Source organism: Cimex lectularius, unplaced genomic scaffold, assembly GCF_000648675.2.
Source record: "Cimex lectularius strain Harlan isolate CLEC.00 unplaced genomic scaffold, Clec_2.1 scaffold87, whole genome shotgun sequence".
Classification (NCBI taxonomy): domain Eukaryota; kingdom Metazoa; phylum Arthropoda; class Insecta; order Hemiptera; family Cimicidae; genus Cimex; species Cimex lectularius.
The window spans coordinates 1,211,671-1,228,706 of NW_019392768.1; the positions used below are offsets into that span (position 1 = coordinate 1,211,671).

The following is a 17,036-nucleotide window of genomic DNA, read 5'->3' on the forward strand; positions in this document are numbered from 1 at the left end:
CATCATTGCCCAAAATATAAACATGAAACTGAAATTTTGGAGCTGAAAGTGAAAAATAAAATAACGTTCAATCAAGCAAAGTCCCTAATCGACTCTGGCCTTATTCAAAAAGGGATTACCTTTGCCGAAAAAGTAAAAATGGGCACGAAAGAAATAGGTTGTCAGAGGGAGTCAGGGAACAACTCACTGAACGTAATCAAAAATATGTCATCTTGCCAAAAAGAGTCGAAACCAAAAATGGTAGAAACCATGGTACAATGTTCCCTTATGGATCCCCCTGTCAATGTTTTTGTCCCCATCCTACCACCCCCTTCCCTTTCACCACTCAACTCTCCTCTCCCTCATTCTGCTTCTCCGATTAATGGAGAACATCAAGCACCTTTGTCCCCAAAAAATCCACCCAAAATTACGACGCCCCCCAAAAATAAGAGGGGCTGGAAAAAGGGGAGGCCAAGGAAAATAGTTGTAGAAAATGTTAAGTAGTCAGTTTAGCTGACTCGTGTTAGGTAGAAGGTTGAAATTTTAGATTAATATGGAATCAATCATCCAATGGAATGTGAGAGGACTGAAAAATAGTTATTGCTTTTTGAAGAGGATCATGGTGGACCATACTCCTTTTATCATTGCTCTTCAGGACACTCACCTTAAGAATACGGAATCCATAGACGTTGCCACGTTTACGGAAAAAATTAAAGTTGCCTCCTCTGAAGCGATTCCAAAAACAGGGAACAGGAAAGTTCGTAACTGGGTTCCGTGGTGGAACAGGGAATGCGAACTTTTCTGTAGGGCAAAAAAAGGCTCTAAGACGGCTTCGGAGGTTTCCGACTGATGAAAATTTGTCAAAATTTCGTAAATCCAGAGCCAAGGAAAGTAGAGTAATAAAGGAAGCCAAACAAACCTCTCTAAAATATTTAATTTCCAAATTAAATTTTAAATAAGAAAGATAGCTCCCTAAAACAAAAACAAAAAAGTGTTTGATTTAAATTGCGATTTTGGGCATTGCAGTTTATTACCGCAATTTGTATTTTCTTCCATTTCATTTTTCCGCTCCGGCAGCCTTAAAAATTCCTGAAAAAAAATCTTGCACGCACAACTTTCATTCGAACATTAGCAGGCAAACGTAAGTTGAACAGTATAACAATTTGGGAAAAGGCCTAAATCTCATTATAATTTCCAATACATTTGAGAAAACTGAAAAGTGCTCTTCGAAAGAAACACTGGGGACCCAGTAACTCCTGTAAATCACTCGAAAGGTTGAGCCTTTGCCTAAAGGGTTGTAAAGTGGGACAGTCGACCAAAATATGTTTTACTGTCAAAATGGTGCGTTCTCCACTTCGTATACATCGAGGACAAGATGGAAGGTTGTTGCGTATTAAAAGCCTATTATGAATTAGCCTGATATGACCTATTCGCAATCTAGAGAGAATCACAAGTTCTTTTCTCTCAAGTTCCTCAGTTGGCCATTTATGTACAACTGGCTTAATTTCTTTCATATTATTATTATTATTATTATTAGGCATACAATCCTATGGGAAATGTTTAAATTTCATAACAAAAATTCATAATTCTAATTTAAAAAAACAGGAATAAATTTTATATGTAATTTAAAATGTGATTTTTCCATACATTTGGCCTTCCAAATTAAGAATTTTAAGAGGATAAATTAAAGGTTGGATGGCAATAGGATAAATTAGTCTACGAGTAATTGTTTGGAGTCAGAGCTTTATAGCACTCAGAAGGGGTATAGCTAAACTAAGATAAAAGGTTTGGGATGTTAGGGCGTGAAATGACCTTAGCCGTTAAAACGCCCTTAAAAATTAATAATAATAATAATTTAAAAAAATAATTGCTTAACTGTTAAGTCACCTTCATTCCTTTAATCATTCATTGGATATCCTTAATGTGCAGCGGAAATGTCTATCCGATGTGTGAGTTGGTTTTGCAAGCAAATGCTAAAGCAGATTTTTAATTGCGAAAATAAGAATTTAATCCGTTTGTAATTATATTTAAAAAACAGGTTTTTAAGTTCACGGCGCCGAAAACTACTGTGGCGGAAGACCCGGCTGTGATGCTGGTATAGCAGAGTTTCAGCGCCGTGAATTTTACCTATTTTATTTAACAAGGAAGCTACGGATGTGGGGTAACGGATTTTAATGAAACTTTTTTTGTTGATATTAATTATTAAAACTGTAGATACATTTCCGCGGGATCTTGGTAATAGTCCCTAGGAACCAAGAGAAAATCAAGAATTTACCTAATATTTTTTTAAAATATGTTTCTCTTCCGATGTTATCGATGTATTTCAAGGTTCTTATAAATATTAATGGATTTGTTTTTCAGATAAGATAGGAAAATGACATGATAGATTATATTAAACGAGATCAAAAACTGTTAGAAAATCTTTTAAAAAGTCAGATTTTAAGCACTCTTAGAACAAACTTTTTCCGTTTAAAGTCGGTGTTTCACGAAATATCCATAGTTCCTCTAGATTTTATCGAAATTGAAGATTACTACTACAACCCTTGGAAAAATGAATATTTCTCGTTACAGCCTCCATTAACAAGGCTTAGATTATTTACTAATAAAATGGAGCAAATATATGAAATCAACAAAAACGTCACAAAGTTTTATTTTATTTCTTAGGTTGTCATTTATTTAAGAAATCGTATCTGACAGACGAATAGTTTAAAGGATTTTAAACATTTCATTTCAATGTCATGGGTATATTTTGTTTTTCTACAAAAATCACATCCTTTTGGGGGGAAAAGTATAAAAGAAAAATTATTTTTCTAAATCTTTTCCAAAAATGTGTACTCTGGGTTTTGGGATGCAAAAATTAATTTCAAACTTGTTTCTCGCCTGAAAAATAGTTTACCCTAAATTGATAAGTCACATAAGGTCTAAATTGAATTTTGCAGCTAACCATCGAATGTGTCAGGTAACGTAGATACTATATATAATTTGTGACCGAGAAACTTCAAAAATTAAAGCACAATATATTTTAAATCGAAACAAAGTTGATATTTTTTTCTAACTTTTTCAAAAATTATAAACTTCGTCATAACTTAAATCAAACGAAAGTTGACAGTTAATTTGCGGCATTGGCTAATCGTAAGAGGCTTATTTTCCAAAATCATAACGCTCTCCTACACGCATTTTTGTACAACCACCAGATATTGTCGACCTAGACTATGATGCGCGACCCACCTACCTTATTTCCCTAATACAGCCCCTTGATATTTTCGGTTAACCCGGGCCCTATTAACTCTATTAACTGAAAAACTTTTGTTACTTGAGGAAAAAAACACACCAAGAAGTTAATACCTTAAAAATCTGAGAGGTTTTGTAACGAACTTACGGCAGTGGAAAAACCGTTGACGTATTGTTGATTAAATTTCCTTACACGGAACTAAACTCTTCATTTAATTTACACCCTAAAACACTATGTGTTATACTCTTCAAAACGCACTCGTATCATTAAATTTTTAGCAGCTTTAATAGGCTTATTTTAACCATTAACAAGAAAATAGCAGCCTGTGGAAGCAGAATGGTGGTTTCAAAAACTATGTAGTTCTAATTAATAATTATTGTTAATTTTTGCTTTGGTTACAATGATAATCATGAATATTTTAAATTAAAAAAAAAAAAACCACCTAATTTGTAAAACAAAAGCAAATTCACGGCGCTTATGGTCTACCATACCCGCAACACAGTTCTTCACAAATGGTAGTTTTCAGCGTCGTGCATTTGTGATTTACCAAAAACATAATTATTTGTGTAATACTAAATGTGAAACTTCTATTATTTAAACTGATATTCATGGCGAAACTGACTATTGAAATTTTAATCGTCGCATTGGCTGATCATATATTAACTTTATACGCCATATCGTCCCTCAACCTTCATTGTTTGTCTATTCACGATGTTTTTGTGTAGTCCGATGGCTGTTTGAAATATCATTAATTCATAGCCAGTTGTTTTATCGCAATATGAGGGTTTTGAAGTTTGATGGAATTATTAAAATCTTCGACATTCATGCTTATATCATCCGAAACCAGCATCAAACACATTTAATTGTAAACATTGAAAATATATTATTCATAAGGTATTAGTTTTGGTAATATCAAACGGTTTTATTTGGTTAAGAAAATGTTTTGGCAAGTGGTTGAGTTGAGAAAAAAAGTGGACAGGTTTTTTCTCTTTAAATGATCCTTCCTGCTTAGGAACTTGTATTTTTAATCAAAGGAAGCTCCAAGGCATTTTGGTGGCCCTAAGTTCTACTTACGAATTAAAAACACTCATCAATCAAAAACGGGTCGAGCTCGGGAAAATAACAAAACACCTCTGTCTCACCACCCCACCCGAATAAATTGACTACCGGGCACCGACAGGTTTTAGACATTAGCTCGAGTTCCAACCGAAGTTGGGGACTTAGTGAACACTTTTAAATTTACGAAACGCCTCCCATCAATCTTAAAACGGTTCATTTTCTTTTTTTCTATCGTTTTTATCTGAACTTGGTTAAAATTTACAATTGTAAGACTTTAGCGTTCTATTTATGTGCAGGGTGAGTTGCAAAAGTGGACTTTTGTAATCATCATAAGTATAGTTTGGAAAAATCAACTTTGGTAACATTTTCATGTTACTTTCATGCAAAGCGATGTGACTTTTATCAATATATTTTCTTAAATTGCTGATCCTCTCTATTGTTGACCCGCCTACTATTTTTTAATACTTTTTGACAGATTGTATTTTTGTTTGTTTAATACTTTCTGCTTATTTGCTAAGTATTTACACTCAGCGACTCACGCCTATGTACATTCGACCAAGCATCCTTCTTGCATAATCAAACACTCGTGCCCAAAAGGAGTAGCGGTTCCTTTTCACACGGTATTCATATTTGCTTATCGAACGGATCTTTTTACTGAAGCGACCGTTTGAATACCAACTGCTTTTTATATTCCAAAACATCGAATAAAAGTTTCTATATTCTAACAGATTTAAACATAAAAATATGACGCTTAAACTTTACCTTTTCGGGAACGTTAAATCATGGGATAATCATACGGTGACAATAATAAAAACCCAGCATGATTGGCTCAAACAAAACAATTTACCGACAAGTTTAACCAAACATTGTTTCAAACACTCTCACATAGATAGATGCTTAGATTTGAATTTGAGAGCTCATTCCATTATACAGATACCTCGGTTTATTGACTCCCTTTACCTGTAAGCGTTCATTTTATTAAGACCCTTTGGAAAGGTGTTTAATTGATTGGATTCGACAGACACTAATTTAGAGACAATCAGTTGTACAATCTATTATCGTATTTATCATTCAATTTCAAGGAATTCAGAATGGAATTTGTTTTATCCCGCCGTTATATTGTTTTCTGTATTTATTGTATAACATTTGTTTGCAGTTAAAGAAACTTTGTACATATTTTTCAATTAATTAAGGTTTTTGGTTGAGATAAAAATGTTAGTGTCAAGAGGGGGATTCGAACCTACGACCTTCGGCTAGATACGCCGCTACTCTACCCCTTGAGCTATCGTGAACTCGATCCACTCCAGCCGAAGTTCATCGGTTCGAATCCCGCTCGTGCCATTGACTTTTTTATCTCAACCAAAAAACCTTAATTGATTGGTCAAGCGGACCACGAAATTAGTGAATTTAATTAATTAAAATGAAGTATACGTCACTAAAGCTCTCCGTGGCCATTTCATTTGTCGTCGCGAATCCAATCCGTTTACACGACATTTGAAAAATGGCAATAAGAAGGGAAAATTCAAAAGGTGGGGTTGAGACAGGAAGTTGTTGTCCGAGTGGATCGAGGTCACGATAGCTCAAGTGGTAGAGCAGCGGCCTATCAAGCCGAAGATCGTGGTTCGAATCCCGCTCGTGCCATTTACTTTTTTATCTCAACTAAAAACCTTAATTAATTGTAAAGTATTAATTGGTCAAGCGGACCACGAAAACTTGTGAATTTAATTAGTTAAAATGAAGCTCTCCGTGGCCATTTCATTTGTCGCCGAGAATGAAACAGATTACACGACATTTGAAAAATGGCAAAAAGGAAGGTAAATTCAAAAGGTGGAAAGTTAGTGTTCGAGTGGATCGAGGTCACAATAACTCAAGTGGAAGAGTAGAGGCGTATCTAGCCGAAGATCGTAGGTTCGAATCCCGCTCGTGACACTGACTTTTTATCTCAACTAAAAATTTTAATTATTTGAAAGTGTTGTGGCCAACAATATTAAAGTAATTATTTAGATGACATAGTTTTGAGTTCTTTTGTTTTTGTAGGCCTCTGGTCTATGTTGAGATGCTTGTAACAGTGAATAATTTTAAAAGTGTCAAGACCGCGTTCTTTGTGCGCATGCGTGAACGAAAACCTCTTGTTTTTGTGACGTGTCAGTCCGTTGTTCAGTTTGGATAACCAGAAAATTACCAAACCTGTCGTGTCGTCTGCTTTAGACAAAATCCGCCATCGTGAAGGCACTTTATATAACCGCCGCATGAATCAGAAGAGAGTCTACATGTCCTAAAGGCTGACGTCAACTAGACATCAAGTAACAATCTCGAGCTGACACGTTGTCTTCGACATTGATAGATAGATAGATAGATAACATGCTTTATTTACATTAAAGAGAAGCGTTACATAATATACAATATTAAAAGCGTTTTACAGCATGGATGCTTATCCGTCTGCTGGAAGTTGGCAGTTTTTTTTCAGGCGAGCGAAAAATAAAAAATAAAATAAACTATATAATAATGGTAATATTAGAAAACTATAAGTAAAACTAAATTATAAAAACTAGCTGATTTTAGATACAAGTTAAACAATTATGACTCGGTATTATAATCGTACCTATATTGCCAGGCATAGACGTGCTAGACATTTCGACCTCTCCATATCCACGATATTTAATAGATCAAGTAGCTGAGACCTGGAAAGCGATTTATAGCCTAGATACAGGATACGGAGTTCAGACAGTATGGGACACTTGGCAACAAAGTGAAAGATATCTTCCCTAACTCTTAGGTTACAGAGCGTCCACAAGAAATTTCCAACGTCTTCCTTCCACGGCACAGAATTGAGGAACACTTGCTCGCATCTGAGGTTAAGAAGCCATCGAAGAGTCGGAAGTTTTATAGACCCACTAGCTTGAACATTTAGGTTAAAGGTTTCCTTAGAGTGGTCTAGGGCCTTAAAAAGAAGATACCTGTTGGAGACCTGAGCCCGATGCTCACAACTCACACGATGTTGATAACGTAGACTGCACAAAAGTTTCATGGTATAATTGGGCCAACTCGAGAGGTTTTCTAAACAAAAAGAAAAATCGCAGCCATATTGAGAAGCTAAAGTATTCCATTGCCAAAACCAAGAACAATTAGATTTTATAACCTCGAGAGCAGTAATTTTGGAGATCCGGGCAACAGGGCCCTTAAGTACCCTTAAAACAAATGAAAAATGCAGGGAAAGCTTAAAAAGGAAAATTTTATCTACTGCCGTCTCCATATAAAGCATATAGTTTCGAGTAGAATTAGGCAGTGAGAAGATCTTCCTAATAAAAAAACGTTGCACTCTTTCTATCACTTCATAATCCTGGAACCCCCACACCTGGCCTGCATAACACAAAATAGAACGGCACACTGCATTAAATACCTTGTACTTTGAGTAAACCGGGATTAGATTCTGGGCCAAAAAGTAACACCATGTTCTATTCAAAGCAACCTTCGCCACTGAAGCTTTGGATTTTAGATGAGTGGTAAAAGGAAGTTAGGATAACTCCAAGATATTTATATTGGTTAACCACATCAACCCTCTCACCCTGGAAAAACCAACGCTCGGCTTTGGCAGGCCTGCCTCCTCTTCTAAACACCATTATCTTTGATTTAGCCAGGTTGACAGTGAGATTCCATTGATCACAGTATGATTCCAGGAGACTAATATATTTCTGCAAATTTTCTGTGTTCGAGATTGCTCTTCTTATTATTGTTATTGCCGCATCTACGGATATGATAATTCAATGCTTCGCCAAGAAGTCAACTGAAATATTTTGGAACTTAAACTCTTAATTATTTATAAATTAATAAATTCATATTTGAATCAAATTTAGTTACAAAGAATATTGTTAAATTAGACTAAAGTGCCGGCATCTATTACTATAATTCGTAAAGACGTAATAAATGTTGAATCCGGAATTTTTTTTCTTATTTAATAATTAAATGTATACCAGCCCTACCGCAGATCCGAAATTAATTCAAGCATTTAGCAAAATTGTCCGGTCACTGTACAGAAAGATATTAATTGGTCAAGCGGACCTCGAAAACTAGTGAATTTGTACATATTGTTTTTCTTCATTATTTAACAAATTGGAAAAGTAGATTTTTTAATTTAATTTTTTAATACGGCATAAAAACGAAAAATGAACATAATACATTTTTAACTCCAGTTTCTCAACACATTAGGTCTACAATAATTACCTTATATTAAACATTATTTAAAACTAAGGTTAGAAGCTACAAATAATAAAATCTCAGCCAATAAAGTTACCCTAATTTAAAAGTTGAGTTAATAAAAACCTGTTTGTCAAATAACGTTTTCCACATTTTTAAATAGAATCTCTTGGATATAAATTTAATTTTAATTGAATATAATTCTTCGTTAAAAATTTAACATACTCATAATTCTGATTCTGATTTATTTTCCTATTTTCACCTTGTATTCATTCTTACACATTCTTCATTGCTCTTTTTCGCGAGTTCTGTCCGGTTTGCTTGGAAATTTGAAAGATTACAAAAATATTTTTTATGTGCCAATAATATGTATATTATGGGATCATACCTTTTCCCTGGACATAGCGTTTCTTAATAATTATTGAAATATGTATTTTACCAATATTTACTTTGTTATTAGAACGTGGAAACATAGAAAAATACAATAACAATATAAACTAAATATACTTTCAGGTGGTAGCGTTTCAACGTGAAATAACGAATAAAAAAATCTTTCCTCTGACTTTTTTCAACAAGTACTTAAAAAGAAAACCATCACCCTATATAAATAAAGTGGGTTACCGCTTTGTGAACTGTTGTTTACAAAACGGTCGTACTTGTTGAGCAAATTGCTTGAGTTTCTGTCTCAAAGTGGAACATAAGAGAAATAAATTAGCAACACCTGCCTTTGCTATATTAGGCGTCTCTTGAATTTCCATTTATTATTCGTTAAGAAATACCGAAGATCGAAGCAATTGTGGCAAATAAAAAGGCAATTTTACAATTTACGATAGTGTTTTTGCGTCTATGTAATGTTTCATTTATAAAACATGTATTTTTATTGTTACGACGTTATTAACACGAATATACTAGCAAGAAATTTACGAGTATTTTGCGTTGCGTTTCCGAAGAGAATAGAGCAACAAACTCCCGGATTGTAGGATGAAAGCTGTTTTGAAGTATAACAAACAAGTTCTCTTTTCTCTCGTAAAAAGGATGATCCCTCACTGACGGATTTCCCTTCGAAAGATAAATAAAAATAACCTAAACTATTGTTTTTGAACTCGAAGGAGTCATTCGGTCAAATTTAACCTCAGTCCATTATTTTGTAAAGAAATTTACACAGTTTTGGGATGGGGCTTCTTCATTGTTTTTATTTACACCCATTTCCTCTTTAATTATGGACTGTTGAAATTAAAGTAATTAATTAAGTAAAAAATAGTTTGATGGAATGACCGTTGAAAACTTTTTTAAAATAGTTAATTTGAATTATTAAATGAAGACAAAAAAAATGTAAAAGCTATCTTCATAAAAGTTGATGATCTTTAATAATAAATCCATTACAGTTATTGGTACGATTGTCCAAATAACTTTTTTCAATTAATTAATTAATCTTTACGTAAGGTATTGGTTGAAATGAAAAAAAATGAAAGAAAAAAGGTTAATTAATTAATTAATTGAAAGAAGTTATTTGACCAATCGGACCACGAAACATAATGGATTTAATAATTAAAAACTAAGTATATTTTCACTAAAGCTCTCCTATTTCATTTGTCGTCGAAAATCGAATCCTGATTACACGACATATGAAAAATGGCAAAAAAGAAAATTCGAAAGGTAGGATGAGATGGGAAGTTGATGTCCGAGTGGATCGAAGTCACGATAGATCAAAATGGCTATAGCAGCAGCGTTTTTAGCAGAAGGTTGCGAGTTCGAATCCCGCTTGTGACAATAGCTTTTGCATTTCAACCGATACCTTTCATAAAGTTTAACTTCATTTTTTCATTTTAAGTAAGCTGTCATATCATATTTAGCGCCTCGCTCATTTTTTTGTTATTACAACGTAATTTTCCCATGTTATTAATTTAAAAAAATTAAGATTTTTCTTACTTGAAGCCCGTTAGGTGGTGTGCAGGGCGATGTCTGACTTATGGCCGGGATCGGTGGAGGGCAAAGTGTTGAAGCAGCTCTCGGGTTGATCCCGTACTGGGCGATCTCGACGGATATCGACGTACCCTGGGGGCAACTGAGTGCCAGCGACTCGTCCTCGCAGGCGGCCTTCTCGTACCGTCTCAGCGTACCTGACAGAAGTGCTGTTAGACATAGACAAATAAAAATATTGTTAGTCACCATCACCAGAAAATCCCTTAAAAAATAATTTATTTGTATGTAGTCCTTCATTCCTTTAATCATTCATTGGATATCCTTAATGTGCAGCGGAAATGTCTATCCGATGTGTGAGTTGGTTTTGCAAGCAAATACTAAAGCAGATTTTTAATTGCGAAAGTAAGAATTTAATCTGTTTGTAATTATATTTAAAAAACAGGTTTTTAAGTTCACGGCGCTGAAAACTACTGTGGCGGAAGACCCGGCTGTGATGCTGGTATAGCAGATTTTCAGCGCCGTGAATCTTACCTATTTTATTTAACAAGGAGGCTACGGATGTGGGGTAACGGATTTTAATGAAACTTTTTTTGTTGATATTAATTATTAAAACTGTAGATACATTTCCGCGGGATCTTGGTAATAGTCCCTAGGAACCAAGAGAAAATCAAGAATTTACCTAATATTTTTTTTAAATATGTTTCTCTTCCGATGTTATCGATGTATTTCAAGAACAATACAGAATATTTCCAGGCAAGAGGAAACTAAGTCGTGTGTAGGATGGCATTGTACATATTGTGGTTAAGAATAGTCTATAGACTTGTGAGGTATGTTTCAAACTATGGTGGATGTAATTAGATCATGACTGGTAGATGTTATACTGTGGAAGTTGGGTAAGTAATTAACTTCAGAAAAATGAGAAGGTTTCAAAAAGAGGGAGTTTCTTATTCATAGTAAGTCAAATATAATAGATCAAATTATTTAAAAAGACAGAAATAACAAGAAATTAAACCAACAAATAAACTCAAACGGTTCTAAATTTTGTTATTTTCTGTGAAAAGGTTTTTAAAAACTTCCATTTCTAGAAGTTTTTGTATTTCAAGTGTTTGCGCCTCTGGTGAAATTTATCCAGTGTTATCTCTGGTTTCTTAATGTTGTCGGTTAAGTTACACCCCTGCGTACAGGCATCTAGGGCTTTATAGTCTAATTTATAAACCAAGAGTTGTTGCCTACTGTCAAGTTTGAACCACTTGAATGGTAAGCAAATGGTAGCCTAATTACCGTCTTGCAGATGTTGGCTTTCCTCGGCACATTTCACTTCCAAGTCTTACTTCCCTTCTTGACGAGAAAAATCCAGTTAATCGATAAATCGTACCATTTGATAACGGCAAAGTAACTTCCAAAGGAAATGAGATGAAACGGTTGCCATAAAAAAATATGATAAAGAGATTTCCAAACGGAAAAAAGTCTCGACTTTATTGAATATAAAGCTGACGAAATTTTAATTCGACTCTGTCGTTTCCGGGTCGTTAGCGGGCCCGGGCGGCGATTGTACGACCAGCTTGTTGATTATCCTGAATTCTCTTTATCCTTTTGTACTGGAATAATTTTTAATTCTTTCTTTCCGCGGCCAGTTAAAATACATCTAAATTATTATATCTAACAGAATATTTATTTAGAAATCGTGAGATGCGGTCTGGTGTGATGTAGGTTTCAGAAAGACATTTTCTTTATCGTGCCAACGTTTCGATCTTTATTAACATCATCTTCAGGGCCTGGGATTTACAAACATTGTTTACATTTAACAAATACATTTAGGATGTGGACGTTGGACACGTTCTACTGAGTTTACAACAAATACCTAAAACTTGTCAAATTTCACAAAAACTTCTTGTAAAGCATATTAGATTAAGAAGTTTTTGTGAAATTTGACAAGTTGTAGGTATTTTTTTGTAACCTCATTAAAACGTGCAATCATGACCAAAATTTTAAATTTTGTAATTTTGACATGTTCCAACTGATTTTGGCTGACATTTTATGTCATTCAGATTATTGAAAATAAAAGTATCTTACAGCAAATTTAGCGTTCTTTCGAATGGTGTAATTGGATTAGTTGTAGTCTCAACATTTTGGAAGTTGTAAGCATTTTTATGTGGCAAGGTAGTGAAAAGTTGAAAAAACCTAAATTGACGAATATCTTCAAAATAGAGAACTTTCCGAAAATTTTCGAAAAAATATATATATTTCAGGAGGTGTTTCTACTCACCATTTACAACAAAAAACTTCCCATAAAGCCCTGTGCAAATCTCCACGGTAAAGAATAATTTACGGTTTGGGTTTTTTTTATTTTTTGACTTAGGTCTACTAAATTGCTCATACATTTCAGAAATCCTAACTGTAGAAAAATTTGGTTTGGGCCACCTGAAAGAACGTTAAATTTACTGTAAGAAAACTTATTTGCATTGCAAAATTGATGGAAAAGTCCTGCATGAAAAATTCAGGAAAAAAAGATATGTTGAAATTTGGAATTTTTTTGAAAATGTTGGATTGGTAACTGTTAGTAACTACAAACCCCTGGGGCTTTGCAAATTCCCTTAAAAGTGCCTCATCCCATCAGCTACCAGCGGTAAGCCCAACGTTTTCGATTGTTTCTCTGGAAGGCCCAAAAAAGTTGCATTTTGTTGGAAAAACTTGTATGAAGGAACGCCCAATTTTCCAGGAAATCCGTCTGGTTGTTGAGTTTCGTGTCAGTTCTTTATAGATCGATTCAATCAGTTTGCTTTATGTTAACATCTGGCAACATCCTCAGGTTGGTGATATATAGATTTTTCTGCAGTCAGTAATTCTGAAGTTTATAAGCAATTTAGTGGAGGTAAGTCGAAAAATTAAAAAAAACCTAAAACCTTAAATTATTTCTTTACCGTTGAGATTTGGACAGGTGTCCATAGGAAATTTTTGATGTTATGGATTTCGTTTATGCTGGGGTCAGTTCTGGTAGGTACGCGGTCGTCCCAGGTCGTGCTTCTCACTACATAGCTCGTTCCCGGGTATTCACATACCTACTGAGAGAAACAAACGTACAAGCCAAAACACTCACACTGACATAAGCACACCTAAGGTACTCACCCGAGGGTTGCCCTCCCTAGGAGTCCTTCTTTTCCCACTCTCGCAACCTGGGCGAAATTCCCAAGCCAGTAGCCAGTGAGAGGTGTGCCAGCTTAGCCCCAAATAGCTGTTTACCTGGAGCACAACCATGTGCGTAGACAGCTAAAACTGAGGTCTGCCCCCGGAAAATTTTCTCCTGAGCATCTTTTGCTCCAAACGAAGAGTAGAATCGATTCCCTGGTTTTCGTCAGAAGGAACTGGGACACCCTATATATACACACACATATATAACATTTCCGCGGGATCTTGGTAATAGTCCCTAGGAACCAAGAGAAAATCAAGAATTTACCTAATATTTTTTTAAAATATGNTTTAACGAGGGTTCGCAACAGCAGAGGTCATATAAACCCCGGTGTTATTGAAAAAAGCCCATTTGTAAGTATGTCGGGTTCGAATGCGGGGCCGCTGGATTCGAACCCGGGACCTTTACCTTACAGTGATGAGCGCCGTGTCAACGCCTAAACCGTTGCGGCCACCGACGCCCCCTAAAATAACACTTTAAATCACATACTGTAAAAAAATTTCTCAATTATTTTCAAGTAAAAAGAATTTTTTTTGTTCATCTCATCTTTTCACGTATCGACTTATTTATGTAAGAAAAGTTAATTTGACTTATAAACATATTATAATTTGACATAATTACCGAGTTATATACACAATTATGTGTGTAATTCGCTTTTAAAGGCAGAAACTTGACATGTCAGATAGGTATAATAGACCACTCCGACAGGGGAAGTTATGATCCAGTGGAACCTGATGTAACAACGACTAATCATCTAGTTTTCCCTTATTTTGAATGAAAGCCGTCCGGCGGCTTCCATTAATCGGCTTTTCCCTTGTGCAATATCAATCTTTCCGTTTCGCCCGTGAAAGGGCTGTGGGGACGGGAGGACTCGCTATTAGCAACCGGCCCAACAGTGATGAATGTGCCTACTCATCGGTTATGTCCAAAGGGAAACGACCCGAATTAGTACTCGGAATAAGAAAGGGATTTCTTGTCCTACATCGTAATGGTGGGTGAACTGCAATTCCTAAAATGGACTAGTGAAACCTGCAGATAGAAATGGCACTTCCTGTCCCATTTAGTGATTAGACATCATTCCTGCCTCAATAATTTCAAAAACAAGCATTCCATTTACTTTGGGCAAAGGGTAAAAACATTTAATATAACATTCATATACTGATGATTATTAAGAAGAAAGCAATTTGTACCATTTGAACATCTTTTTATGGTGTTTTTCAGGCAGTTACTAACTTTTGAAATATTTTATTAAAGCGATATCAATTTCGAAGGCACCATCCCCCTTCAGTCTCGTTTCATTTTTGGAAATTAATGCACGTTCTATGCTCCTGGAAAACACTTTTAAAAAGATTTCAAATAAGCCAACAACCAAGAAGAAAGGAAAGGAGAATTTTTTTTTATCATTGTTCAAGTTAACAAAGTACAAATGTCTCTCATTTAATATTTCTCAATAAACTCAAATTTCTTTACTTTTCTTGAGATTAAAGCAGTAGATAAGAGATAAAAGTTCTGTTGAATTTTGAACCTTTAACTTATCGATAAATATCAAAAATTCAAAACGTAAATACTGAGGAAATCAATTTTTTTCATTACTTCTTTCTATCTACAAGACAAATTTACTTCGTTAATACGATAGATAGGGTGATATTAAAAAATTGAATTTTGTAAGATTTTTTAAATAAAGTACAGAGTTAAATAACAACACGGCTTACGTAGATTTTGCAAACAGTTATTTTATACATTATAAGAGAAAAGAAATACAGAGAAAGGTAGAAACATTTAGGGCTTAATGAAACAAGAAAAGAGGCAGAGGTAAAGAAATAAGAAGGCCGGGATGGTGGGTATTTAAAGAAAAGTGAAGGAATGAGAGCTAGAAGCAAGGCTGGATAGAAACAAAGAAATATATANATATATATAAACACACTGAGAGGCAATAAGATTGGCCATACTTCAAATATTTAATTATCCCTAAAATAATCCTCTATTTATTATCCTTTCGACGATATTTGATCCTTTTTAAATGTTTAGCGTTAAGTTAAACGCAGATAAAATCTCCAGCATTGGTTTATATTTCGATTATAAATCGATCGTTGAGTAGTCAATCTCTTCTTTGTTGGTTTTTCTGTAAAGGTTCTTTCTACGTTCCGGTGATTTGATTTTTTAAGCTGTACTATATTTAAGTTTCAAAATTCGTTGAGTGATGGTTTGATTACAGATTCGGCTAGAATCCTAGTATTGTTAGAAGATGAAAAAAGTCAAGAGTATGTTTCCAGCTGTTTAACATTACGAGAGCAGCTGTACGAAAGCGGTGATGGTTTTACTGTTTCGAATGTACTACGTAATCGACATTCTGCTGTTGAGATTAAGCAACGACTTCAACAAGTTAGAAAGGTTTACGCCCTGTAAAGCAAGGATTTCAAAAGTGCGAGGAGGACTCCCATTGGTCCAGATCTGATGACAAGGCACAAATCAGCACGGTGAAGTTTCACAAGAAATCACATCTATTGCTTGAAAAATTGGACTGAAATCTTGTTTTCAAATATATCAAGGTTTTGTGTGAGGACTTCTGACGGCCGAGAGAGGGTTTGGAGAAGAAAAGGAGAGCGATATATTCCCGAAACGTTTTCTCTCCGGAAAAGCTATGGAGGTGTTATGGTTTGGGTGGCATTTCTATGGAAGGTACCACGAACTGGATTTTCATCGAGGTTCCCTAAAAGCTCCACCATACGGAAGATGTTATCTAAAGATTTTTTTCTTTATATGACCATAATTGGCGACGATTTAATTTTCCTGCATGACAAAGCAAGGCGCCATAGAGCATTGGTGGTTACAACGGGCTTCAATTCAATAAGTTGAGGGTCCAGGTTGTAGTCCCGACGTAAATCGTATCGAACACCTTGGGAAGAGTTGTCAAAGAGGATAAAAAGTCCCTTGCGATGACAGAGTTTTTGCGGGAATTAAGCATGGCACTGTTCGAGGTGTTTGAAAATATTCAAAACCACTACATTCGCAAGAAACCTCATAAAATCGATGCCAAGTCGAATGGAAGCGGTGATCAACGCAAGGGGAGGTAATACTTTGTATGAATTGATATTTTCAAAATGTTTATTTAGCTATATCTTTTTATATATCCTTATCATCCTTATCTTTCTTTAAAAATATCCAGAAACAATAAAAAATAAAAATTATAACGAATGCATGTATTTAGTAAATGAGGGTAGTCACATTGTTTTTTTGTTTTTTTTTTTTTTTAGAGAGAGAGAGAGAGAGAGAGAGAGAGAAATATAATAAAAGTGTAAAATCCATAATAAAAATAAAAACGTGTGCTGAATAATAGAAACATCTAATAGGTCGAAAAATGTAAGGAAACCTAAGAGGAGGTAACAAGAAAAAATGGTGGAGGAGGAAGATTGAGGACAAATTTTGAATAGAACAAAAAACAGAAACACATACATTCATATG

The 17,036-nt window shown here is 34.8% G+C and overlaps 1 protein-coding gene across 12 annotated transcripts in view; it reads right to left on the bottom strand.

The window, feature by feature from the left end:
- LOC106667815 (protein eva-1 homolog C) overlaps window positions 1–17,036 on the bottom strand; it is a 618,009-nt gene that overhangs the window by 176,898 nt on the left and 424,075 nt on the right. For 11 of the 12 annotated variants that reach the window (XM_024227529.1, XM_024227530.1, XM_014396011.2 and 8 more), the window contains one exon: window positions 10,394–10,596. In XM_024227529.1, coding sequence (XP_024083297.1) covers window positions 10,394–10,596 — 203 coding nt within the window. The remainder of the gene's footprint in view (window positions 1–10,393; window positions 10,597–17,036) is intronic. The other variant, XM_014396016.2, reaches the window with a different exon arrangement.